General features: G+C 36.1%; 2 protein-coding genes across 2 annotated transcripts; one reads left to right on the top strand and one right to left on the bottom strand.

Moving 5' to 3' along the window:
* Positions 1-740: 740 nt before the first annotated feature.
* arrdc3b (arrestin domain containing 3b) lies at positions 741-6,404 on the bottom strand. Its single transcript, XM_051121026.1, has 8 exons — positions 5,921-6,404; positions 3,916-3,997; positions 3,685-3,832; positions 3,475-3,577; positions 3,115-3,371; positions 2,874-3,030; positions 2,335-2,477; positions 741-2,239 (listed from the first exon to the last, which is right to left on the bottom strand). Exons 1-8 carry the CDS (start codon positions 6,198-6,200, stop codon positions 2,171-2,173), a joined length of 1,239 nt encoding a protein of 412 aa, XP_050976983.1. The 5' UTR covers positions 6,201-6,404; the 3' UTR covers positions 741-2,170.
* Positions 6,405-16,036: 9,632 nt separating this feature from the next.
* nr2f1b (nuclear receptor subfamily 2, group F, member 1b) lies at positions 16,037-20,844 on the top strand. The gene is made up of 3 exons (XM_051120324.1): positions 16,037-16,857; positions 17,776-18,303; positions 19,905-20,844. Exons 1-3 carry the CDS (start codon positions 16,452-16,454, stop codon positions 20,177-20,179), a joined length of 1,209 nt encoding a protein of 402 aa, XP_050976281.1. The 5' UTR covers positions 16,037-16,451; the 3' UTR covers positions 20,180-20,844.
* The last annotated feature ends 5,621 nt before the right edge of the window (positions 20,845-26,465 follow it).

The raw sequence follows: 26,465 nt of genomic DNA, 5'->3' as shown, positions 1-26,465 counted from the left end.
ACATTATATGCCTGAATTATACCAACTTCCTGTTTCATGGCGAAACATCGAAGCTCATCAGGCCACCACAGACACGCCCTTCAATGAAAACTCAAGATCTTTGTAAGTTGACATCACAAAGAGCTTTAGATTACACTGACCAAATCTGGTATTGATCTGTTCAAATCTCTAGGAGTAGTTTGTTTGAATACAATGCCTGAAAATGGCAAAAGCGGAACAAAACTTGCCAAGAAAATTTAAAATAACAGATTCATGTTGGGTTTTGAACTTTGTACCTTGAGATTTTTTTGTAGGTATTGGTGTGTTACATGTATCTACCAAATTTTGTATATGTATGTGAAACATAGCTTGCACTTCATTCAGTAAATTTTCACCACTATTGGTGTGTGTGCAAGTTTCATGAGTTTTCGAGCATGTTTAAGTCTTTCAAAAATGTGATTCATTTTGGAGAAGAAGAAGAAACAGGAATTCCAATAGGGTCTTCGCACCACTGGTGCTCAGGCCCTAATTAAAGACAAACTAAACTTCAGTTTTTGTATAAAATGACATTTATTTAAACAGACTGGAGCAACAGACAAACATACATGTTTTTTGCTGTGACGTCATACAGACAACCTACAAAATGGTACAAAAGTTAGAAACAAGCCAAGAATACAAAACTATGTGGAAATACACTGTGGATATTGCACCGTACAACTTGGGAGTAGCTTAATACCCATTTCACCCATCAACCCCTGAAATGGAAAACAATGGAAGCCAGTTTAATTAGCTCTGGACCAGCCTGACTGAAAAGTAACGTCGCTTCCTATATGCAGTATGCATTACATGTTCAGTCTTTATGAGGGTTTTTTAATTCCCTGGAAGTGCATGTTGAGAATGTTCTTGTAATAAAGTAAAACACTAGAAAAAAAACAAAACGGCAACAATTTTCACCATGTTTCAAAGCACAGACAGCAAGGTAAGGATGCATACAGTTCACAAAAAGTACATAGTCCCTTTTTTAATAGCTAAATGTCAGCACAGAGCAAATTCAGCCATAAACAGTGATAAAAACAAACACGTTTTTTGTGCCAAGGCCACAAAGATTGTTTGATTAGTCCACACGTGTAACTAGTGACTCTAGTTTGTCTGTTAACAGCACATTTATGTAAACAAACATACCTAAAATCACATGTAAACGTCAGAGCATATGTTTGTCAAACTTGTGCATCATATTAGCCAAGCTTCGGTATACACTTTGAATGCAATTGATGAAAAAGTGCTAATTGCTGTTAAACAACAACAACAAAAAAGGCCTACGCCAACAGGCCACAGTCAGAAGAGTATGAAAAGAGAATATGCCAAAGAGTCTAGTTAGCTCTTAGATGCACATATAGTACGAGGCTCAAAACGAGTTCTGGAGTGCGGTTCTCTGCGAATCTTGTAACAGTGAGAGCGGGAGGACTGATTCAGGAATGTCTTGCATCTCGATGAGCGTCCTCTTCAGTCGTCGTCAATGGTCTCTTTTCTTTCGCCACTTGAATCAGTGCCATGGTTCACTTTGATGCTCTCGCAGTTTCTTTCTAGCAGAAAGGCAACGTGGCGTGTCAGAATCCCACCCTTTATGCTTTGCAGCAGGTCTTGCTGTATCCACATCTTACAGTTTCTTAAAACATTTCAAGAAAATCGTGGTAAAGCCACAAGAAACGACAAACAATTGACAAAAGGAAAGTCTGTCGTTGTTCTGTTGGAGTGGATGCAGGATGGTTGGAGTTATTTGTTGCTCTTAGAATAACGATCACCGATAAATCTTCGAGACGATTCGGTTTGATCATTCAAATAAGTGAAGAATCACATCCAAAACGAGGCTGGAGATGTTTGGACGTCGTTCTCGCACTTAGTGGTGTTACATTTAGTCCATCTTGGTGTCAAGGGCACAGTTTTACTCCGACAAATCTTGTATGTACTCTTTTCACCAAAGATGGGAGGGGAAGGGAATCACTCAAGATCTTCAGTGGATTTTAGGGGCCACTGAGCTGGACTCGACCTGGATTGGGAGTGTTTCCTGGAGGATATCCGTCTGCATCACCAAGATGGCCACTCGTGCCTCCACATGGAGGAAGAACAAACCTCAGTTGAGGTTGTAGAGATAAGAGATACCTGACAGCACTGGTCAGGTGTGGTCACTTCTTCAGCGGGATGGACAGGTATCTGGTCTCCTGTCCATGGAGCCACACACCTGCTCAGGATGGGGATCAACCTATCATGGGAGAAGAACAAGGTTTCAGAATAGAGGAACTCAAATGCATTAGCAAGATACAAGCTACCAAGAAAAAGTCTGGGAACTCAACACACCTCAGAATACAGAGGTGGAGGCTGGAAGCGGAACTCATGGATGTAAGCATAAAGTGGTCCTTCAGTCTCATCTCTTACAGCTGGGAGTTCCAAGTTGTTCTGTCGCTCGTCATCGGTGACGATTTCAGAGTAGCTTGGCGGAGCTAGAAGAGGAAAAAGCCAACAATTAGACCAAGAAGACTTGGTGAAAGCATCTTTGGGGCTCAATCCTGCTCTTGACAATCTATCTATGGATTTACTGGAGACTTTGTGAAGTAAATTCTGAAAGGGGCAGGACTGAGTACCCATAATCTAAAGCAGGGGTGCCCAAACTTGGTCCTGGATGGCCGGTGTGCTGCTGAGTTTAGCTCCAACCCCAATTAGACACACCTGAACCTAAAGCTAATCAAGCTCTTACTAGGCATACTAGAAATTTCCCAAGTTGGGACCAAACTTCCCAAGTTGGGACCAAACTCTGCAAGACACCGGCCCTCCAGGACTGAGTTTTGGCACCCTTGATCTAAAGGGTCTAGGTAACAAGTTTAGGATTTGTGCCGTACCTTCAGGTCTCTCTGGCAATCCCAACCAGCTCATAGCCATGCTGCACTGACTGCTGACGGAAGAGGTGCGACTGCCGAAGGAGTGTAGGGGAATGGTCCCAATCACCAGTGGCAGGTTCAGGGTCAAGTTGACAGCTCGAGGGATGTCCACATACACCTATCGAGAAGCGAGAGGTTAGTTGGATGGCAGATATTGGCAAGCAGTTTGTCTTGTCATGAATCCAATAGATTGCAGACTCACCATAAGTGAATATTCCACGTGGATGATGCTGCAGTCCAGAATGGAAGGCGATATGGGCGGGATCTTCAGCATCTTGCCGTCCCAAGACTCAGTCTTGCCAGGGGGTAAAGGATCTCCACGAAGGTTAGCTACGAGTTGTTTGATCTCCTTGACCTTGCCTTTGGCAAAGAAGGTCTGGGTTTGGTAGATGGCTGCCTTTGGCACGACTACACGGGAAGAGCAGTTCTCAATCTCTGCGAAGATCTGGATGGACTCTCCTGCAAAGAAAACCAATCGAATTCATTCACTCTGAACAATAACACTTTCATGTTAGCTAACTAGTGGCGAACTGTCCACCAACAAGCAGGTTTATCATCTCACCTGGAGTGTAGCCCTTCCTCTCGATTTTGGCACTTAGTGATACAGGCCCTGAGGTGCAGAACCAGCAGCAAAGGGTTTTGTCCTTTGTGCCAGCCTGAGGAGACTGTAGATGAAAAAGGGATATATGAACCTCAAAAATCATACCACAGCTCAGGCAAACATTCAGTTTTACATCAAAAAGTGATTAGGTTTTAAATGTTTTTTACTTACCAGTAACAATGGAGTGTTGATGTCAATGTGCTCAAAGACGGTGAACTCCTTCTTGGTTTTCATGGGCAGAAGCCATGGCCTATGAAGCTCTGCCTTCACCCAGTACCTCACACTGCCGTGTTTGCCTTCAAAGGATGTCGCCAAAGGCCTGGCAAGAGGCATGAAAAAATAATGTAAGCGTTTCAGTCGATACATTATATATGTGTATAATCAGACAAGAGAGTTACTCACGTCTGGGGCAGTTCCAAGCTGAAGGGAAACTCGTGTCGCCCTGAGTGAAGAATGGTAATGCCCTCGTCGCAGGTGTCATCATCTACAACAAAGGAGAATAAAATTCGATATACCAATATACCATACCTGCAATATTCCTCAAGACCCCTAAACACAAGACAAAGACAGAGATACGACCCATATTGTCTTAGTGTTTCAATGAATATAAGGAGACAGTATCTTAAAATATAACAAAATATTAGCATGAAAATGATTTTTCGAACCCTTTTTAAATGAGAATAGAAGAAAAAGCCCATAATTTGGCATAGTATGTTTTTATGCTCTTCAAAATAAAAATAAAAAAAACACGTAGGCATTGTCACATCTCTGAAACCTTAAAAAAAAAACTAGTTAAAAATGTTCTTAATTCATAACAAAAGAATGAATGAAATATAGGAATATTTAGTCTCAAATGATTGTTTTTGATGTATTTTCTGATATTATATAGTTTGGTTCTTTTATTTCTACCTCAGCCGTTCCACAGACTGCTGTAAATAACTATGACCATGAATAAAAACAAGAATAATTGGTCACAAACATGTTGAAGCTGATTTTTTATTTATTTTTATTTTTTTAAATGCATTTAATGTCTCTGTTCTTTTTATTGCCACCTCAGCAGTTCCACAGCCTGCTGTAAATAACTATGAGCCTGTCACTCGTAGGCAGCCAAGAGCTAGAGAGGACCGGACTGAACCGGCGCAAGCAGCCTCTCTCAGCCGGATTTCCTCATGCATATATTACTAGGCGGCTCCTGATTGGCTAAGCCAGAGTGTTTTTCTCTAGAATACGCCTCCATAAGGAAGCCACATGTGTACTGCAGCATGGTTTAGGTGTAACAGAAAATGAAAGACACGTTTAAAGAAAACGCAAGACAATAAATAAATACATTTGACTTATTTTATTAATAGAAAAGACTTCATTACAGAAACTCCACGTTTACTTTAATGGTTATTACAGAGTACATTTAATTCAGTTTGGCAACGTACAAAAAAAAAAAAAAAAAAAACATACCTCAAACATAAACATATGTGACATTTATCGTGATTTAAGTCTTTTACAGTTGGCATAACTCAATGGCATAGGAAGCGAATTCATCTGTTTTTCTTGCTGTTGTCGTTTCTTTATTTAAAATGCCTTGGTCAAAAGTTAGTTTAACAAATGCAGAATGATGCACGAGGTGAGGAATGAAAATATCACATTTTAATAACTTTCAATCAGTCCTGCATTGTTGCAAATAAGTTGCGTCGCAGTCTTGACACTTGGGCAAAGATATGATATCACCGGGGGCACACGAGCACTTCCACCAATCAGCGAAGAGATAGGATTGACCTCAACCAATCAGCGAGCAGAGGCTCGGTCCGCACAACCCCCCCTCTCTACCAGTTTCTGAACAGGTTTAAACCGCTTCTAACAAAGGCTACAAACTTACTAGAACCGTCTATGAAAGAAACTGTAACGTTTAATTTAGCAAACGCAAGTCACGATATGATTACAAAGTAAACGTTGATGTTAAAAAGGTTTAGTGCAGATATTGAAAGAAAATATTTGAAGTAAAAGATGAACTGGTTGTTTTGGACAGAAGGGCTTGTTGTTTATAAGCTCTGGTGTTCTAACAAACAACTTTGTTTAAACATTAATTTTATTAAAATAATCCAATATCTAATAAAAGATGTTTGTTTTAAATTTATTTCTAATGTTACTGAAACAAACTCTTGAAGAGCAAGGAAGATGTTTCAACCGAGCATCATCTGCATAAGGGTTCATAATTTTTTTTTAAATATAATCTTATTTCTCCTTTTCTACCTATGCCAATGGATTAAACTGTTCACACAGTAAAAACTAAAAATGTATATGAACGGAATAAGCAAGCAAACAAAAGACACAATGTAAGGAGCATCTGTCATTGCAGTCCCACAAACATCTTTCATAAATAAAAACTGCTTAACGTAAAGAAACTACTCCTTACCTCTATCATGTCCAATAAGGACGTCTCTGTGGTTTAAATACTCCACTTCTTCAGTGAAATTCTGTGTGTAGGCAGTGTTGGATCCAGCATTTCGCGATTCAGTCCAACGAACTTTCGCCAGTCCCTTGGCGTGAATGTTCAAGGATTTTACACGAATTTCTCCGGTAACTTCAATGATCACCCGACCTGAGACAAAGTCCCCACTGGCAAAGACTGGGACATTACTGTCATTGAGACAGTCGTAGCTGACAAAGAAGTTTTTCACCTTTCCGAGCACCATGGTGGAAATCTTACTAAGCTGTAAGATATTTCAAATAAAAATAGCGAAGCATCTGTCAGATGTTTCTATAAACCACCCAAGGTTTTTTTTGCCGTGCAGAAAAGCTGCAGGCAGGTTCAGTGCTATACTTCTCCGTTATACATTGAGTTTTATTGTAACTGCATGTGAAGATGCAGCTGTATCTCTGCGCTCCGACTCCGACTCCGCTTTAATACCTCCGTTTGGTGGAAAAACAACCCGACTGCGCATGCGCACTCGATAAGGCTGCTGCTGCTGCTCCCTTCTTCCGCCTTCCTATGTTTCAGCCTCTTTTGTATTGTTTAAAAGTAGCCTGTCTTCACTCGTACATCAGAAGTGTTTTACTAATTAATCCAAATGTATCTAATACAGATCTAAACTATTATTCATTACATTTTAATGTACTCGCATACATGAAATCAGTCATTAGACTTTAGTAAGCTTTAAGAGCTGAGCAAAAATTGCATTCAAATGGATGTTATTATTTTTCCCCACATAGATGGGTGTATTTGGGATGTATTCTTTCAGTGTTTTGTTGAATCTCATCATTTCAAGCATGGAGCTTTTGTAATTTCCCCCATGGCTCTTCACTGCCACCTGCCTGTTAAAGGTGGTTATTGCATATGACAACTTCCAAAAGTATATCTTATTCTATTATATTGATATCTACAGTCGGAAAATAGTTCTGTCAAACGATTAATCGATTCCTAAATAAAAGTTTTGTTTACATTATATATGTGTGTGTGTGTGTGTGTGTACTGTGTATATTTATTATGTATATATGAATACACACACATACAGTATATATTTTGAAAATATTTACGTGTATTTACTGCTGGGCAATGATTACTCACAATTAATCGCATTCAAAATAAAAGTTTTTGTGTACATAATATATGTGTTTGTACTGTGTATATTTATTATGTATATATAAGGACACACATACAGTATATATATTTTGAAAATAGTTACATTCGTATAATTTATATTATACACTACCGTTCAAAAGTTTGGGGTCAGTACATTTTTATTGTTTCTTTTTTTTTTTTTTTAAGAAATTAATACTTTTATTCACCAAGGATGTATTAAGTTAATAATTAAAAGTTTATTAAAAGTTCATAATAAATAATTTACATTGTTATAAAATATTTATATTTTGAATAAACACTGTACTTTTTAAACTTGTTATTCATGAAAGAATCCTGAAAAAAAAAATTACAGGTTCCAAAAAATATTTGGCAGCACAACTGTTGATATTATCCAAAATTGATCATTCTAATAATAAATCCGCATATCAGAATGATTTCTGAAGGATCATGTGACACTTAAGACTGGAGTAACAGCTGATAAAAATTCAGCTTTTCATCACAGGAATAAATTCTATTTTAAAGTATGTTAAAATAAAAAACATTATTTTATATTGTAAAAACATTTTGCAATATTACTGTTTTTTTCTATATTTTTAATCAAATAAATGCAGCCTTGATGAGCATAAGAGACTTCTTTAAAGACTATTACAAGTCTTACTGACCCCAAACTTTTGAACGGTAGTGTATATAAATATATTTAATATCTAAACATAGCATATTTTTCTTAAATATATACATGCATGTGTGTGTATTTATATATATATAATAAATATACACAGTACACACATATATATTATGTACACAACAACTTTTATTTTGGATGCAATTAATTGTGATTAATCGCTGCTCATACAATTTCTATTATATATAAATATTTTTAATATATAAACAGATTTTTATTAAATATTTACATGCATGTGTGTATATTTATATACACACATATATTATGTAAACTACATTTTTTATTTTGGATGCGATTAAACGTGATTGATCATTTGAAAGTACTGTCAGAAAACAAATATTGCTTCAGATTTTGACAGAACAGACTAAATCGTATGTACTTCAATATTTTTGTATAATGCACTGTACAAGTAGAATGTAAATACAATGTTGGAGAGAAAAGAAAATATTTTTAATAAAAGAAAAATGTTGTTAATAAATAGGTCTAACACTAATACTTTTTAATAACAAGAACAGCTGTCGTGACTAGTGTTATTAGGGTAGTATTTACATAATATTAAAGCATTTATTAAAATTTTGAATATTATATTTTCAGTTTAGTTTTAATTTTAGTTCAATCTTTAGTAATTCTGCCATACACTGTAAAAAAAAAACAATTTGCTGAGTCATCTTAAAATAATTTGTAACCCGGCTGCCTTAAAATTTTAACTTCAGTCAACTCAAAAAATGTTTATTCAACTTGAAATGTTAAATTATACTAAGTGACAACTTAGATATTTGATTTGAATCAACTTAAAATTTTAAGGCAGCTTGGTTACTTACCAATCTGTTAAGTTTAGCAAACATTGCAAACATTGTTACTTAGTGCAACTTAACATTTCAAGTTGACTAAACTTATTTTAGTTGACTTAACTTAAAATTTTAAGGCAGCAGGGTAACAAATTATTTTAAGCTGCCTCAACAAATTGTTTTTTATTTTTTACAGTGTATGCTTTCGGCATTTTTTTATTTTTTTATTTTTAAAACTTTTTAAAATTATTTTTTCAAATTTCAGTTTAGTTTTAGTAAATTTAGTACTTCAAATTAAATTTATTTCAGATTGTTGACAAGGCAACAATTATAGATTTTAAGTTTTTGGCATTTAAAAAATTTTATTATTTTAAAATACCTTTTTTTATTTCAGTTTAATTTTAGTGAATTTAGTACTTCAAATTAAATTTATTTCAGATGTATAGCAATTATAGTTTTTAAGTTTCCTAAGTTTACTTTTTTTTAATCAAATATTTATGTTATTTTAGATTTACCAAAAATTATTTCGCAAAAATGATTTAATAGTTTTAGTTTTACTTAACAACACTGGACGTGACATTTTAAGCAGTGTCTGCTGTGTGCCATGCATTACTTCTCAAAAACTATAACAACATGTTTCCTTGAACATAAACCTTGCATTTAAAATTCCATATTATTTGTCAGATACTCAACAGCAGATGGCAGCATAGCTCTATTTAAACTCATAAACTTGCTACATTATTTAGAAGTACCAACATACATTTAAACACAACTGTTACAGACATGCTAAAAATAATGAGAAATTATTCCCAACTATTGCATGGTCCAATGAGGTGAAATGTGGACACTATATACTGTACACTGTAGTGTACGCTATAAGCCATTTCAAAACAATATTTTAACCGTCCCGTATTTTACAGCGCAAACTCTATCACAATCCGATTTAAAAGTTAAATCATATATTCTTTTAAAAAGAAATCTGGAGCACAAAACCCCATTCGTTTATGAGTATAAAGATTCTGAAACAATTTCGCCAAGTAATTGATTCCATTCAGATCAATTCTCATTGGATGACCATTATAGCTCAAGACAAAGACCCTTTCAGGCAAAGTCCTGTCATACTAAAACAATGGCCATGACTGAGATGATGGATCCATTTCTACCTTTCCCACTCTTCGTTTTATGTAATTCACTCAATGATCTTATCAATTCCGTCCTCCAGAGCAGGTCTGCTCTCTCCGGGTCAGAGGTCACCGTCAGAGTTCAAAGGTCAAATTTAGTATTTAAATTGAAGACCTTACAAAACGCTGATGATATGGGTAGTTTTTATCATAATGTTATTATACTATCGGCTCTTAAATGAAAGAAAAATATATCTAATTATAATTTAAAAATAAAAATTACAATTCTGTTGAAGCATTCACACACACTAATGTAGTTGAATCTTACTTTTACCAATGTATTTTTAATCTATATCTTATTTTATAACTTTTCATTTGTAACAATTAACTTGTTTTTTAGCTGTAGGTTCAGCGCCTCGCCAAAGCATAAAGCTTCCTTCCTTATTCCTTAGGCTGGTATACTGTGTGTGTGTGTTTAAGAGCCATGATGTAATGTGAAGACTCAAGTCTTTCCCACACTTGGAGAGGGATCCCTGACAGCCTGGGAAACTAAAAGCTTCCATCTGTTCAACAGGTCAACAGAGGGTCCTGTGACCTTTGACACAGATTTGTCCCCCAGTAAACATGAAGGACCAAGCTGTTGACAGAGCGGTAAACGATACAGACCAGTTCTGTGTAATCTCATCCGAGTCAGACTTATCCGATATTCTGTTGACAGGTCGTACATCTAATTTGTCAACAAAGAGGAAAAGAAACAAATTATATAATAATTACATAACTTTTTTTTCCACCATTCAATTTTTTTTTTTTTTTAAACAATGAAACACTTCAAATTTAAACATTTGTTTACATTTTCTTGTAATTACTTCACTATCAGGTTGGAATGTTCATGCCTTAAACTTTACACTGGACTTAACCCCGGGTTATCATCATTCCAAACCTCCTTTAAACCTGGATAAAGGTTCGTTTCACACTAGTAATGTAGAAGCTGGGTTAGCACTGCTTTTACCCAGTGTTATGAAACCCAGCTCTACAGCAATGCTTTTGTAGTGTTAACCCAGCATGCCTGTTGAAAAATCCAGCATATGCTGGTTAGGTATGTTTTGAGCTGGTTTAAGATGGTCCTTAGCTGCTAATGAGCTGGTTTAAGCTGGTTCTAAGCAACTAGCTCCTGCTCAGGACCAGCTTAGGACCAGCTCATGATCAGCTAAGGATCAGCTTGAACCAGCTCAAACCAGCAGCCATGCTTTAAAACATACCTACCCAGCATATGCTGGATTTTTCAACAGGGAGCTTGGTGCTAAACTTGTACAATGTGAATAAATGCTGTGTTGAATGTTATAAATAGATGTTTAGACAATGGCTAACTATGGCTAGACAACCAATCACAAACACCATATTCATGTTCTTTGGACAGTCACAGAAACACTGGTTTCCAAAAACAGTATTTACACTTTTAAGGGGAAAATGTCAAATGGTGACCAAAAAGACATGAAAAGACTTTTCAGACTTAAAATAATTAACCATGGGTTGCTCAAAACCCCCAGTAAACAAATCCTGGGTTATCTTGCTTCATCATGGGTTAATGTTTTTATTTGCATGCTTGCGGTGTCAGTGCAATTGACTGGACGAATAATGCATTACTTAACGGATTTAGCATTGTGCATCTTCCTATTATATATACCGACAGTGTATATTTTCCAGAATGGACTTTTCGGTGGACTATCAAGGTAAGCGTAAAAATATTTCTTCTTAACTCAAATTCATGTGTTTTCCATCACCATTGGCCTTTTTTTCAATCAAAGGCTAAAACCATTGTTTTTCAAGGGTTTGCACTGATGCACGGCCATTTTGGCGATACTAGGATGTAAACAACAGCATGGATTGCACAATTAATATACGTTGTTCTGCTAATTTATGCCGTCTAAACCACTGAAAAAAAAAATGTGTAGAAGCTGCTTAATCATATAGAGAAGGACTTTGTAAACAGGAAAAGGTGCAAAATTTTGACAACCTAAAGGTAATAGGTGGTAAAGATACATACGAGCAGAATTAATTAAGACTTTTAGCCTAATATTTCACCAAGATTCTTGAAATCCTGGTTGAGTTTAGTTAACCACAAATGCCTTTTGTTCCTCAGACAGTTTTTTCATGCTTCTCCTTGATTTGTTATAACTTTTGGCAGTCTATAGTACTATAGTTTTTCCCGGTCCGACCGATTAGTACAGCCCAAAATATGACAATATTTGACCAATTTCACCAGCAATAATTAGCAAAATATGGGAGTATTGTTCTGTTCAGTGGCATTGTTTACGTTCAGTGCAGACAATATGTGAAAACACTCTATATAATGCGCTGCTGTAGACAGTTATGGAAACAGCATGCTTTATCCACCTTTTTCTTTAACACTGAAGTAAGCCTATGGAATAGACTTCCAGTTCATTGGCCACTATAGGAAAGAATAGCAATATGCAGTACATGATAAAACTGTTTGCACTACAAACCAAAGTGCTCGTAATTAAGACAATACATTAAAATAATATGGTAAGACACACCGATATAAACCGTCTTTTTAGAGTTTAAACAGGTTGCATGCTGTGCTCCTACATGCAAAGGAGGGTTCCCTTTACCCTGGGTTTAAAATGACCCAGTGTTAATTATTTTAAGTGTGAAAAACCCTATACACCTTATTTTTCCTGTCAGAGTGGGCACGGCCATTCATAAATTTTATGGGTGTGGCTTCCGGTCTCATCTGTGTTCAGCTATTTTTAGCTGTACAAAACAGCTAGTTTTTTTGCTTGATATCGCAAACTGGTGCGTCTTACCATATTATTTTAATGTATTGTCTTAGTGAACACAGTGGTTTGTAGTGCAAACAGTTTTACCATTTACTGCACTTAACTATTCTTCTCGTTATATTCCTATAGCAGCTTATGAACCGGACATCTCAATCATAGGCTTACTTCCGCGTTGAAGAATAAGGTGGATAGTTTCACATGGTAAATGTCTGGCACTGCAATGTCGGGTTTCATAACCCTGGGTAAAAAGTGGTGCTAACCGTGTGAAATGTACCTTTACCCAGCGTTAAAATCAGGGTTTAGATCGACAATAACCCTGGATTAAGCCCTTTCGTTTTGGGAGGAAAATAAAACAAAGTTTTGTTCTTACATTTATAGCATGAAAAGTCCATTCTAGAACAGCTTAATAGTACAGTCTGGACTTCACAGATAGGGTTTAGGTTAAGCCAGGTTTAGGCCATAGTTCAGTTAAGACATTTACGTAGCTTTTATTAACATGTCTTAGATTAAAAAAAACACACTACTGGTGTGCATCTTGATACATAACAATGAAACTGACATATTTTAAGATCAGTCAGTGCAAGTTTTTTTCAGTTAAAAAAGCCCAGACATGCATTTTAATCTGGGACTAAGCTTAAGCCTTGTCTATAATAGCTTATGAGAATGTGCAATATCTTTATATAAACAGGTCTTGTGTTGCATTCGTCCAATCAGGAGCACAGACACAGTAAATATGTAGGAATGTAAGCTTATAAATACCCAGGATTAACTTTTAACCCCAGGTAAAGTATGAGTAGTGTGAAACGTGGAGCACTTAATGCAGGAATCCTTTTACCTGGTTTAGAATAAAACGGTATATGTTAACTGTCACATGACCAAACTGGAAAACAGGTCTCACCTGTTGGAGAAAGTGTTAACAGAAGTATGAACTTATCCCGATATAGTTGAGTCAACTTAAAATAGCTTGTTACCCAGCGGCCTTAAAATTTTAAGTTCAGTCAACTCAAAAAAGCTAAGTCAACTTGAAATGTTAAGTTGTACTTAGTGACAACTTAGATATTTGAGTTCACTCAACGTATAAGGCAGCTGGGTAACAAGCTTAGCTTTTAAGTTTAACAAACCAGTATTTTTGTTTAGTCAACTCATATCTAAGTTGTCACTTAGTACAACTTAACATTTCAAGTTGACTAAACTTATTTGAGTTGATTGAACTTAAAATTTTAAGGCAGCAGGGTAACAAATTACTTTAAGTTGACTCAACAAATTGTGCTTCTTAGTTTTTTACAGAGTATCTATTGACTTTCAGCTAACCTAGGTAGTGGGTTTTATTCAATGATAAAATCTAAATGTTAGTAAGAAGGAAAAAAACTTTTAGTCATCAATCTGCATATTACTGACATCCGTTATGCTCATCTTTGGTATCTCTTTTGAAGACATCTTGAGCAAAGCTCCACATTTAATGAAGCACACACAAAAGACTTGAACTGAAAGCAGCATGGCCTGTTTTACAGAATACTGTGATTTGTTGCACTTAACTCCAATGACAACAAAACTACTCTCAAGCCTTTGATTGTGTTTAATGCTGGTATGTTGAGTTCTTCACCCTTTATGGATACTCCCTTCCTTTAAATGGCAGTCAAGCACCCTCACATGTAGACAATCAATACTATGTTATCCTGCTCACACGGATACCTGAAACTCAAAGCTTAGTGAGCTTAAGAAGACAGCAAGTTGTTTATTTTCCTACCAGTCATACTAAGTACCTGTTACACACAGTTATTGATTCAACACTAATCAATATTTCACAATCAGTCCAGGCTATGAGAAATAAATGAGCTACATCTGGGAATAGAGATCTGACATAGAGATCAAGGGTAATGGAGGCCCTGAATTGCTTTATATCATCCAGGTGTGCTGCACACCTGCAGATGTGCTGGAGTACATTCAGCCCGAGATCCAGCTGCATGCATTTGGCTTCTAAATAGCGCAGTCCTTCCAGAGGTCACCAAGGTCACACATCTGCATGTGAAATGCGTTGGCCTTTGACACAACCCACTGCCCCTGAGCCTCTGTGGCCCTTTTGTTTCATAAAGTGCCAGCGCTGGTGTCAACTGCTGCCATTTAGGCACCTGATATTTGCCTGGTCTCACTGAACAGGAGAATTATCCTAGAGCAAAAATGCATTAGAATATTACACATATATAATTTAGAATAATATATACAATTACTTATAATATATTATAATACTCATTTAAGTATATATTAATATAACTATATATATTTCATTTTATTTTCTTGATTTTGTTAGATTAGTGAATTGTTTAAAATTATTTACAGAGTTGGAATTCCTGACAAAAATAAGATGCAGAAAAATTAAGATACTAATGTTTAAATATCATTCTAGCACATTGTTTTTGGAGCAGTGACCCTTCTTTTGACCTTCGACCCTGGGCTTTGTCCTTGTCTTTGCTCATTGTATAGCTTTGACCCTTTAACCTGCATCTCCTACAACCTGTTCACAAACATGCCACCGATCACGTGACTCTGCTCCATCCCGAGCCTTGAGGTTCACCAGCAACTCAAAGCAAAACGTTGACCCTTGAACTCACTGAATTATGCATGAGATAAATAGTTGCTGCTGAAAGTGCAATCACCGTTGTTAATAATATTTTTAGAATAGCTGCTCCTATAAATATCTTGGTTGTTTATATGTGAGGCAAGACACTGCAGGTGAATATAATTAAAAAAACATTGATAAAAATCACCACACTTTCACAGTACATTAAGACAATGTTCCTGAAATTAAGCATTATTCAATTAAATATTCACAAATTTGCACACATTTCTCCAGAAGAGAAATCTAAACAACACTGGCCAGTCAAAAAATTCTCATTTCATTTTGTTCACATATTAAACGTTTTGTACAGAGGGGATTTTGGATCTCTTTTTATCAGTCATAAATCATAAAAATTTTCAGCATATTATTAAACATATTATTAGTATCAAAATGATATATAAATCAGGTGAATGAAAAACCTCTGTAAAACCTTCAGAATATAAATCGAAGCATGCATATATATAAAAAATATATAAGTAATAAAATAGCAAAGTATTTTAGATTAATAAAAACATGATATTATATTATATTATTTTCTCACTAGGTGGCAGTCCTACTATTTTTCTGAAATCGTGTGAGCATCAGATTAAATCTACTGTACTAATCAATTGCAAAAATGATAAATGATCTACACTGATTATCAGATTGGAGAATGAATTCAATAATAGTGGTAAAGATAAAAAGCATGACCTACCTTTTGAGCCCTTTTTTTAGCTAAAATCCTACTCTTGTCCAATGTGAGAAAAAATTACAAACACATAAAAGTCTCAGTGTTTGCTGAAAGTGACTTGAAGCACATAATTGCATCCAGGCGCCTTTGGAAGGATGTGAGCTAAATGGCCAATCAAACAGAGCTTCCGAGCTTAAAGGAGCCGCCCACTTTTGTGCTTTAATACCTGATGGGGTCCATCATACAGACCATTCAATAGACCACCACCGAAGCGCGTAAGACCAAGTGAAGGTGTGGTCATTTGGAACAGCATCATGCTAAAGTTAAGTTCGCTCAGCTCTGTTCTCACGGATACTCCTGTTTTTAGTTAAAGTGAGAAGTCTTCCATTCATGCTCATGTCAATCATGCAAACAGAAGGCTGCGCTACGCCGCGTCTTTGCTCCCCTCGGATCTGATTCATTTGGGGTTTCCGATTGTCCCTTTTACGCACGAAGACACCACAAGCACGGAGTTCCGGCGTGATTGCTTTATGCCCAGTCTGGCTGTTTGATCTCCTTGGGCACATATCTCCCGTCTCATCGATGCGCTCTCCATATCAATTGGCTCTTCTGCATGGATAAAACACGACCGGCCTTCTTCATCTTGAATAATTCTGGAGAAGACGCGTAAAAGCTTCGCAGTCCAGCCATGGCCATGGTGGTGAGCGTGTGGAGAGATCCGCAGGAGGAACTGGCACCGGCGGGATCTCTGGATGATCAGAGCGGACCGGGGAGAGACCACCATCATCACCACCGCCTGAGCGCAGCCGCGCACTCTCCAAACACCGGACTGCCTTCCGCGGAGGATAAAGGACAGAACTCGGCGCAGAATCAGCAGCACATTGAGTGCGTGGTTTGCGGGGATAAATCCAGCGGGAAGCACTACGGACAGTTCACCTGTGAGGGATGCAAAAGTTTCTTCAAACGGAGCGTTCGGCGGAACTTAACGTACACGTGCCGTGCCAACAGAAGCTGTCCGGTGGACCAGCACCACAGGAACCAGTGCCAGTACTGCCGGCTAAAGAAATGCCTGAAAGTGGGCATGAGACGCGAAGGTGAGTGTGCGGTGGATTTTGTCTTTTGTAGCCTACATAAACTTGCATTTAAAAAAAATAAATAAAAAAAAAAGAAAAACGAAAGAGAAATCGACTAATTTTTAAAATAAAAATAAAGAGAGGTTTAAAAAAAAAAATCATATTACAAATTAATATAACAACATGAACTTTTAACATAAACTTTTAAATAGCTTATACTAGCTTGCATACTGTATAGCTTGTAGCTCAAAAAGAGATACAGCAATACAATTATGGATTTTGCTTCTGAACATAAAATCTTTTAGCTTTTTAAAAGCATTTTGAAAATTATTAATGTAATAATATAAAGCAAGTATATTACATAAGACCGCGTACTTAATCTGCATTCAATTACTGGACAGGAAAAGTTGTTATTGCATCAGTAGGAACAGATTTCATAATAATTATCTTAGTGTAATATGCATAAAATATTAAGAACATTACAGAGTAGTTTCGTACAGTATTGTTTCATATTCTAGATTGATTGCACTTGCAGTTAATTGTGTAAACGGTGTGTTTAAGATAGATAGATAGATAGATAGATGGATGGATAGATAGATATATTTCCACGATTGCAGTTCATATACACTTTTAGAAAAAGGGAAAAAAGCTGTCACTGGGGCGGCACTCTTTCAAAACGACATTTTGTACCTTATTTATCACTAAAGAGTGCATAATAATATCTTAAAGACATATTTGTACCTTAAGTATACAAATTATCACCTAAATGGTATATATTTTAGTAAGTTTTGCAAGGGTAGCACGCCAGTGACAGCTTTTGTACCTTTTTTTCCTTAGTCTAGCCTACATACAGAAATATGAGCAATGTGTTTATATTCACGATAACACTGTATGTTATTTCTATGCACATTTCTTCTCCATCTAATTCTGTTTTGATAGCGGTTCAGCGAGGAAGAATGCCGCCGAACCAGCCGAACCCGAGCCATTACGCGCTGACCAATGGAGATCCGCTGAATGGCCAATGCTATCTATCCGGATACATATCCCTCCTGCTTCGGGCCGAGCCATATCCAGCGTCCAGATACGGCAACCAGTGCATGCAGTCGGGTAACATCATGGGCATTGAGAACATCTGCGAGCTGGCGGCCCGTTTGCTCTTCAGTGCGGTGGAATGGGCCAGGAACATCCCTTTCTTTCCCGATCTCCAAATCACGGATCAGGTGTCTCTCCTCAGACTCACCTGGAGTGAACTTTTCGTGCTGAACGCTGCGCAGTGCTCCATGCCTCTCCACGTGGCTCCTCTCCTCGCCGCCGCTGGGCTTCACGCGTCCCCGATGTCCGCGGACCGAGTCGTGGCCTTCATGGATCATATCCGATTCTTCCAGGAGCAGGTGGAGAAACTGAAGGCCCTGCAGGTGGACTCCGCCGAATACAGCTGTGCCAAAGCAATAGTGCTGTTCACATCAGGTAGGCCCGAATTATTCAAGATCAAGTTAATTTATTGTATAATGAGCTTGTCTATAACATAATCCGGTTTGTTCCGCGATGTTTCTTTCAAATAATGGACCGTCAATCTGTCAAAAGTACTATCTACGCACAATCAGATTCAAGGCGTGAAGGTTGTTTAAAAATAATGGTAGTTTCATCATATTATCATGATATTGAATAAGAATATAAAATAAGCATTACTCAGTAATAATCGTTAAATTAGATCTGTGCACACAGGCTACCCTGTTTTGGTGTGACAATTTACTTTTAAAAGTAGGCATACAAATAGCTAATCCATTTATAGTCCTTTAGAATTAAACGTATAAATGTTGGAACTGCTTTCATAATTTAAAACACCATATTATATGGAAATATTATATGTTACACAACACCACCTGCCAATAAGACTTTAATCCCGTCAAAGAAGGTCAAAATCAAAAAGCTTTCTTAAATATAATTTTAAATATAATTAGGATACGCATTCACAACGTTTAAATAACGCTTAGGCAACGTTCGAACATCGTTTAAGTAACCAAAGTTCAAACAGAAGTTTTAAGCAGAGTACGCTAAACAGAACAACGTTCGGACAACGTTTAAACAACGTTTAAGTAACCAAAATTCGATTACAAGTTTTAAGCAGAGTGCGCTAAACAGAACAACGTTCGAACAATGTTTAAACAACGCTTAAGTAACCAAAATTCGAATGCAAGTTTTAAACAGTGGGCTAAACAGAAACTCGTTACTATAGCAACAATATTGCGACACTCGAGTTCGCGGGCTTTTCGTTTCAGTTACGGGACTCGTCGACAAAACAAATTTAGTTTTACTTTTAATATTATTATAACTTCACACATCACAAATATACCACAAACATGTTTTGTGTAGAATAAAAATGCGCCGGTAGACCTAGGCTGACCAAATGCGTCAAGAAAATAAATAAAAAGTAGGCTAGACCCTTTAAAAGTCACACGCTGATGTCAAACTTACAACATAAGCCTTATTGATGAATAGTGAATCGCTAGTATATAATATTCCAAAAATATATTTAATAGGCCTATATAAAGGCTGATTAAAAGTACCCAGTCGTATTTTAGAAGTGGCGAGTGTGTAACATCACAGTGTGGCCCAAACAGTCATTTTGAGGACTGCTGTTTTAATTACTCTCTAAGATGTTTCTATTAAACTTTTTTAATACATCCTATACAAATAATGCAGCATTCAGAGCTTAATTCGTTTCGTTAAATCGTAAATAATCGTAAATAGGAGAAATGAAACTGAAATGCACATAAATTCGTTTAACATAAAAAAAAATGTGTCTACAGACTTAGGTTGTAGGTCAAACTCCTTCGAGTGGGACAGATTTTCAAATGAATTAATTCTGTTTATCTAAGATAATGAACGAATGCAAACGCTGTATATTATATTACTATTTCTGTTTGTCTGAACCATGTTAAATCAGACCAAAGATTTATTGTGCATATTTACAGTTACATTTTTGTAAACATGTCGGAGATGTTATTCTTTTGAACGGTGTGTGGTTAATGTCTATATTCATTTGCCTCCCGTACATTTGTATTCAGATGCATGCGGCCTTTCAGACGTACCGCACATAGAAGGTCTTCAGGAGAAATCTCAGTGTGCTCTGGAGGAGTATGTGAGGAGTCAGTACCCGAACCAGCCCACACGCTTCGGCAAGCTGCTGCTGAGACTCCCCGCGCTCCGAATGGTCTCCTCCTCCGTCATAGAACAGCTTTTCTTCGTTCGACTGGTGGGTAAAACGCCCATTGAGACGCTCATCAGGGATATGCTGCTATCTGGGAGCAGTTTCAACTGGCCCTACATGTCCATTCAGTGAAAGGAAGATGAAGATGCGGACATTTGGTGAGCATTTACAGATACGAAAAACTATCAGTCACGGATGATGCAGAAACTCTCTCCTAATGTCGGTTTATATAGCAACGATATTCGTGAAAATGTGAAGATATCTTTACTCTCTTTCTCCTTTAACAGTCAGTCATGACTTGTGCCATAAAAAGACTTTATAGAATAACTTTTGATTCATTTCTTCAACAGTGTAATTGTCCATTTTAAAAGCAAAAAGTTTTAATTTAGTTTTTTGAACGAAGGGATATGCATTGATCCAAAATAACAGAAATAATTGGTGTTGCCCTAAAAACGTTCAACAAAAATCACGTTTGTTTTAACTGAGAAGCGGAGACAATGGATTTAACAAGTATTTATTTTGCTGTATTTATTTTCCTGCTCATCAACCTTCTATACACATGAACGAAACAATCAACCACAGCACTTAAGGTTATGCTTTCCTGGGACTCGACAGTAAATATTATTGGTGTATTTTCCAACATTTTTCTCAGCATCAAATATTACACTTCAAACCTGCAGATGATTTTTTGGGCTGTCAGGGTGGGCGATGGGGGGCTGTTGGATTTGATGTACGATGCAACATTTGATTAAACAATTTTCATTAATCATTTCGTGCGTAAATGTGCTTTTGTTTGTACTTTTGCTAATAAAGATAGTTTTCATAACTTTGAGAGACAAACTGATGTTCATTTTCGTAAAGCTGCGGTCTTGTCATCCTTGAAGCGCTACTGTCTGTTTTAAAATATTTTGAGATCTTTTGTGGAAACTGATTCAAAGAAGCTAAAAGTCTCTTAAGGTAACTTTGTCAAAATCATCGTTATGTTAATTACGGATCATTGTGACTTTATTTACACAAAATTTATTATTTTGCTTTATAAGCACTCATTTAATTCACAGTTTAACAAGCGCAAAGCAACACAATATGCATTAGTTTAGCATTAGATATAAACTATACGAATTGTTATTGTTCTTTTTTTTTCAGGCGAAGACAACATTTTTTAAATTCAATTAGGGTCATAAAATATAGCCTATACATTTATGCAATATAAAATACGTTTGTGGGAATGTTAAATTTGAATCGAAAAATAAATTCGCTGTTATATCTTGTAAGCCTATAAATAAACAAAATGCCACTTTTTAAAATAGATAACGTCTATCTAGACGAGTTTTGACTGTGAATCAACCTTATTGCTTATGAAAAATAGATCGTTTGGGCTCTAAAGGCTAATGTTTATTAGAAATGTTTGAAGTTTATCTGACAGAGACAGACAAAACAGTTCTTAATTCCCAGACCGATGATAACCTGGAAAGGTGAGATGTGTTTTGTACAGAGGTGTCAGAAAAAGCGCAGTGATATTATCACATCAGTCAGATCAGCCTTCAAAGAAATCAGATTCATTGTAATTGGGCTATAAAGTTCGTGTCCTTTCTTAATGTGCTGGCTTTCAATCTGTCCTGCCATATCTCAAACTGCTTGTTCATCATTAATATTCATCCAGAGACATGAAATTCGTTTTTATTTATGATGGTATATAAACATATTATGTTTTCTATATAATAAATAATACCTGTGTACTGATGTATTTGCAGTTAGTTTGATACAAGCTACACTTTCTGACCAACTCACTTGAAATGAAAGTTCCCAGTCGTTAAAATGAAAAAAATTAAGTCGAAGCGTCTTTTCTTTATAAACAATAGCTGATCTATCATGTTGTATATTGTTTTAGACGGAAATTCTTTCCCAAACCAAACATGTTTATAAACGAAATATAGTTTGTCGTAACTTAATAAGGATTCATTTATAATTTATCGATTCAATTTAAGCTATTTTTTATCTTCTGACCGTTCTAATTATTACGCACGTCTGTAATTCTAATAATTATATCTGTATACGCATGCGCCAAACAAAACGATTCCAAGAAACTCGATTTTTTAGTCTGTGTACTGCAAATTACTCGAAAGCAACACAAACATTTGGAATTTCATACTGTCGTTTCTCTAAAACATGCTACACAATCTCAGTATTTTTATTCAGACTGTTTAAGTTTTTATTAACAATTATTTGAAGCGTTTTATTTTATCTCTGTGTGTATTTACTTAACATAATTTGGGAACAATATTTTCCTCAGAAGTAAATCTGACAAAACATTTATTTTGAGAAATCCTTTTTTTTCTTATATAAAAACAACAGAAGTCTATGGCATCTCCCCAGTTATATAGCCTAGCTAGAAAACGTGTGTGTTCCTCTGTGTTAGGTCTGACAGCCAGAGTCTCTAGTTATTGTGAACTCCGTGACCCCACGCTTCTCTCATCATGTGCGGATCGCCTCCTGAGCTGAGGTGTATCATGAACTCGTGGCATCTCAGATGAATTGCTGACACCGTGCCTGGGTTAGCCATGACCCCGGCGGTGCCTGGGGACCCGTGAGGAGAACTGGAGCTCGGAATAAAGCGCAGGCTGGTCCACAGGGGGATTCCTGATGGCCACGAGGAGGGTCTTTGTTGGACGTTAGTATCATAGGATACGTGCTCGGATCAAGGGTACAGCTGTTAGAGGAAACTCTGTCTAAGCAGCCAGTGTGGGAATGCAAACATAGACACTTTTGAGGGAAATAGTTCTGAAAAGCTATTGTTTATGACAAATATGGATCAAATAGTAAATGAAACAACAGATTTAAAAGGTCAGGTTGGTGTGTAAATATGGACAGCCCCACTGAAGGCCTTCCTGCATTATAGTCTTACTGGTCTTAGCTGGATTATCAACCTGTAAAGACACTGCATACCAGGAAAGGATGATTACAGCACAATATGGAGATGGGAGCGCTGTCTAATGGAATCAAGTTAACACGACGTGTCATCTATAGGATTTTTGGTAATGGACAATAGGCTTTCTGGAATGGAAATCTAAGGGAACTCCAAATCCTGGTTTAAGACTTTAATGCAGTCTCTATTGTATTCTTTGTCTTGGCTTAATTAGCTCACTTGCATCTAGCTATATTTTAACTGGATTTGAAGTTGCTAGAAAAGATTCACAGCCAAATGACATCTATGAGAATGGCTTTTAAATTCCACAGCGGTACAACTGTTTTCAGCATTGATAGTAATAAGAAATGTTTCTTGAGCACAAATCAGCATATTAGAATGATTTCTTAAGGATCATGTAACACTGAAGACTGGAGTGGTGATGTTGAAAATTCAGCTTTGCATCACAGGAATAAATTACATTTCAAATATATTGAAAATAAAAAACTGTCCTTTTAAATTGTAATAATATTTCACAATATTACAGTATTTTTGATCAAATAAATTCAGCCTTGGTGAGCAAAAGACACTTATATACACAAATATAGATATATACAGAAATATATCTCTCCATCTATCCATATATTTTTCAATTTATATGACTGTTACATTTTTTAATTGCAATTCAGTAAATTTCCTACCATTACAGTTGAACGTCCTGTCTGTTGTGGCTAATTCAACTTATTTTTACGCATGATCAAAAAAGCTCATTCTAAAATCCTGAACTCGACAAGCAAGCTTTGATCCACAAGGTTAATTTGTCTTTGTCTCTCAGACGATCAGAGATGGTACCTGCTCTTTTGTCGCTCACTGATGATCAGACATTGTGTGTTCTTCTCCCAGTCAATTACGTCCTGCTGGTGTAATTGCAGAGCACTTTACTCTCTGCCCCATTATCAGCCTTTGTTCCTCTTCAACCTGGCTTGAACGCATTTGATACAGGTTTTTAATTGTCTAAACGTTTAATTCAAACATGATCAGTTTTACAAGAAGTTGAACCTGGACCAAACTGCCACTGAGATTTTTGAAAGTTTATAATAATGGGATATATACAAACATTTAAGATGTGCATAAATGTCTTGAATTTTAAGTAAAATTCTGAATATTCAAAAATAGCACCTTTTGAATTCTGAAACTTCTGAAAAGAAACAGTTACACTTGCCACATGCCATCGATTTTTGGAAAGTTCTATGGTCGTTTATTTCGTTTAAAAATCTTATAAATGCATGGCGTGGCAAGGGGGGCCTTTTACCCTACACACCAGCATGCAGTAAAAGGCACACAGTATTGATACAACTACTTCAGCTAAAATAATGCTGTGTTTTGTTTTTTTATAATGTCTAAGTTAATACTTGTTCAAAACAATCATTTTAGCAATGTTTGTACTATTTTCTGCTTATTTTGATAAATAAAATACTTAATTTTTGTTCAATAAATATACTGCCATTAAAATATGTTAATATAAAAGATATATTTTAAAATACAGAAACAAAATCATTTTAAAATGTAAAGATTCTGAAAGCAATGAAGGAGATCCCATAATTTAATATAGATTTACAGTAACAACAAGTGATATTTTGTTATATGATATGATTAATATCATATGTTTGGTTTATAAACATGGTGATTATTTCTAAAATGGACACCCAACATAATATATGATATTTAGCATCTGAATCTAACAATGTCATGTCAACAAATGGAAAAGTCAGCCTTCTGTTAATTATCATGTTAATTATTGTGCCCTTTAGCCCCAACAGCAGGGGCACTTTTTACCCCAAATACCATACTTTTACATGTTCTTTCGTTTTCGTAAACAAAATTAAAAAAACATTTAAAAAAACATTAAGAGGACCCTAATTTTAGTGATTCTAATTTGCTACTTAAATCTACAAAATTTTTTAAAACGTCAAACATTAGATCAAGTAAGCACAGAATCGACTTGTGCACGCGCTGATTCCCGCGATCGCATCAAGGATTGGCCAAATTTGCATGTGTATCTTGAAAAGCAGATGTTTTGGAAAATGCTACACCATGTTTTCCCACCATCTACACTGTAAAAACTATTTGTTGAGTCAACTCAAAATAATTTGTTACCCGGCTGCCTTAAAATTTTAAGTTCAGCCAATTAAAAAAAGTTTATTCAATACGAAATTTTAAGTTATACTAAGTGACAACTTAGATATTTGAGTTAATTCAACTTAAAATTTTAAGGCAGCTGGGATATTTACCCAGCTTTTAAGTTTAACAAACACAAATATCCAAGTTGTTACTTAGTACAACTTAACATTTCAAGTTGACTAAACTTATTTGAGTTGACTGAACTTAAAAATTGAAGGCAGCAGGGTAACAAGTTTTTTTAAGCTGACTGAACAAATTGTGTTTTTTTTTTTGTTTTTTTTTTTACAGTGTAGTGGTTTAGAGGAAAAGAATATCAAAGGTGCCTTAGTATAATATAATATAATATAAACCTGCATATGCAAAAATAGTGCTCTGCAGTTTAAAATGATAATGACAGCTGGGTCATTCTTGATATGCAGCACCTTTTAAATTTCGAAACTTAAAAATTGAAATGAATATGCTTGTGTTTAACCAAGTATTTCTACAGTATGAAAGTGTACAAACTCACAGAATTCTGTGGTTGATTAGGCACCAAAATTAAGTCACTTCCTGGAAGATATCATCATAAAGGCTTTTGTTAGTTAGTTATGTGAGTTTACAAAAGTCAAACTTAAATTCTGGCTAATTAATATTATCACTGCCATAAATTCCCTTGTCATTTGATGTATAACATAAAGCTTACATTTAAAAAATGCTGCGATTGTGTATGTAACCATCTGTAAATAATTTATTTGCCAAACGACGGTAATTTTCTGCAAATCTGTGCCAGTTATTGAGAGATTCGGGTGAGTGGATCCGCAACAGCTTTGGCGCCTACGCTCTATTGCTACGAATCGTCATTATTGCTCCATGTTCTCATTGGTTTGTTGGCATGTGGGTGATTTCATGCACAAGAAAAGCTGTCCACAAATTGCTTCAAGTGGAAAAATGTGCTGTTGCTGCCAAATCTCGATTACCGAAAATCACATTGTATTTGATGCAAATCTAACTCAACTAAATCAGATTTAAAAAGCCATAACTGTATATGTTTTCTCGAACAAAAAAACAACTGTAACAGTCCACTGAAAATACCCTACTGGTAATACAGTGCATTAGGCTAATATTAAATACTGCATACTGGTAATAAGTGTTTATAGAATGCTCTCCACAGACTACAGCAATCCTCCTAATGAAGTAAACATGGATTTCCCTGTAATGCCCACCATACTGCACAAAAACAACATCCCTAATCCGCTCCAGACGGTCTGTGGATGACATGTGTTCCTATGGACCAATCAATCCAAGCACAAGAACATTCACAGTGAATTAGCTTCTAGTTAAGGTCTCCACAAACCT

The sequence above is a fragment of the Labeo rohita genome, chromosome 10 (assembly GCF_022985175.1).
Source record: "Labeo rohita strain BAU-BD-2019 chromosome 10, IGBB_LRoh.1.0, whole genome shotgun sequence".
NCBI classification, from domain to species: domain Eukaryota; kingdom Metazoa; phylum Chordata; class Actinopteri; order Cypriniformes; family Cyprinidae; genus Labeo; species Labeo rohita.
Note: the sequence above shows the minus strand (reverse complement) of the source record. Positions and strands in the feature narration are given on the sequence as shown.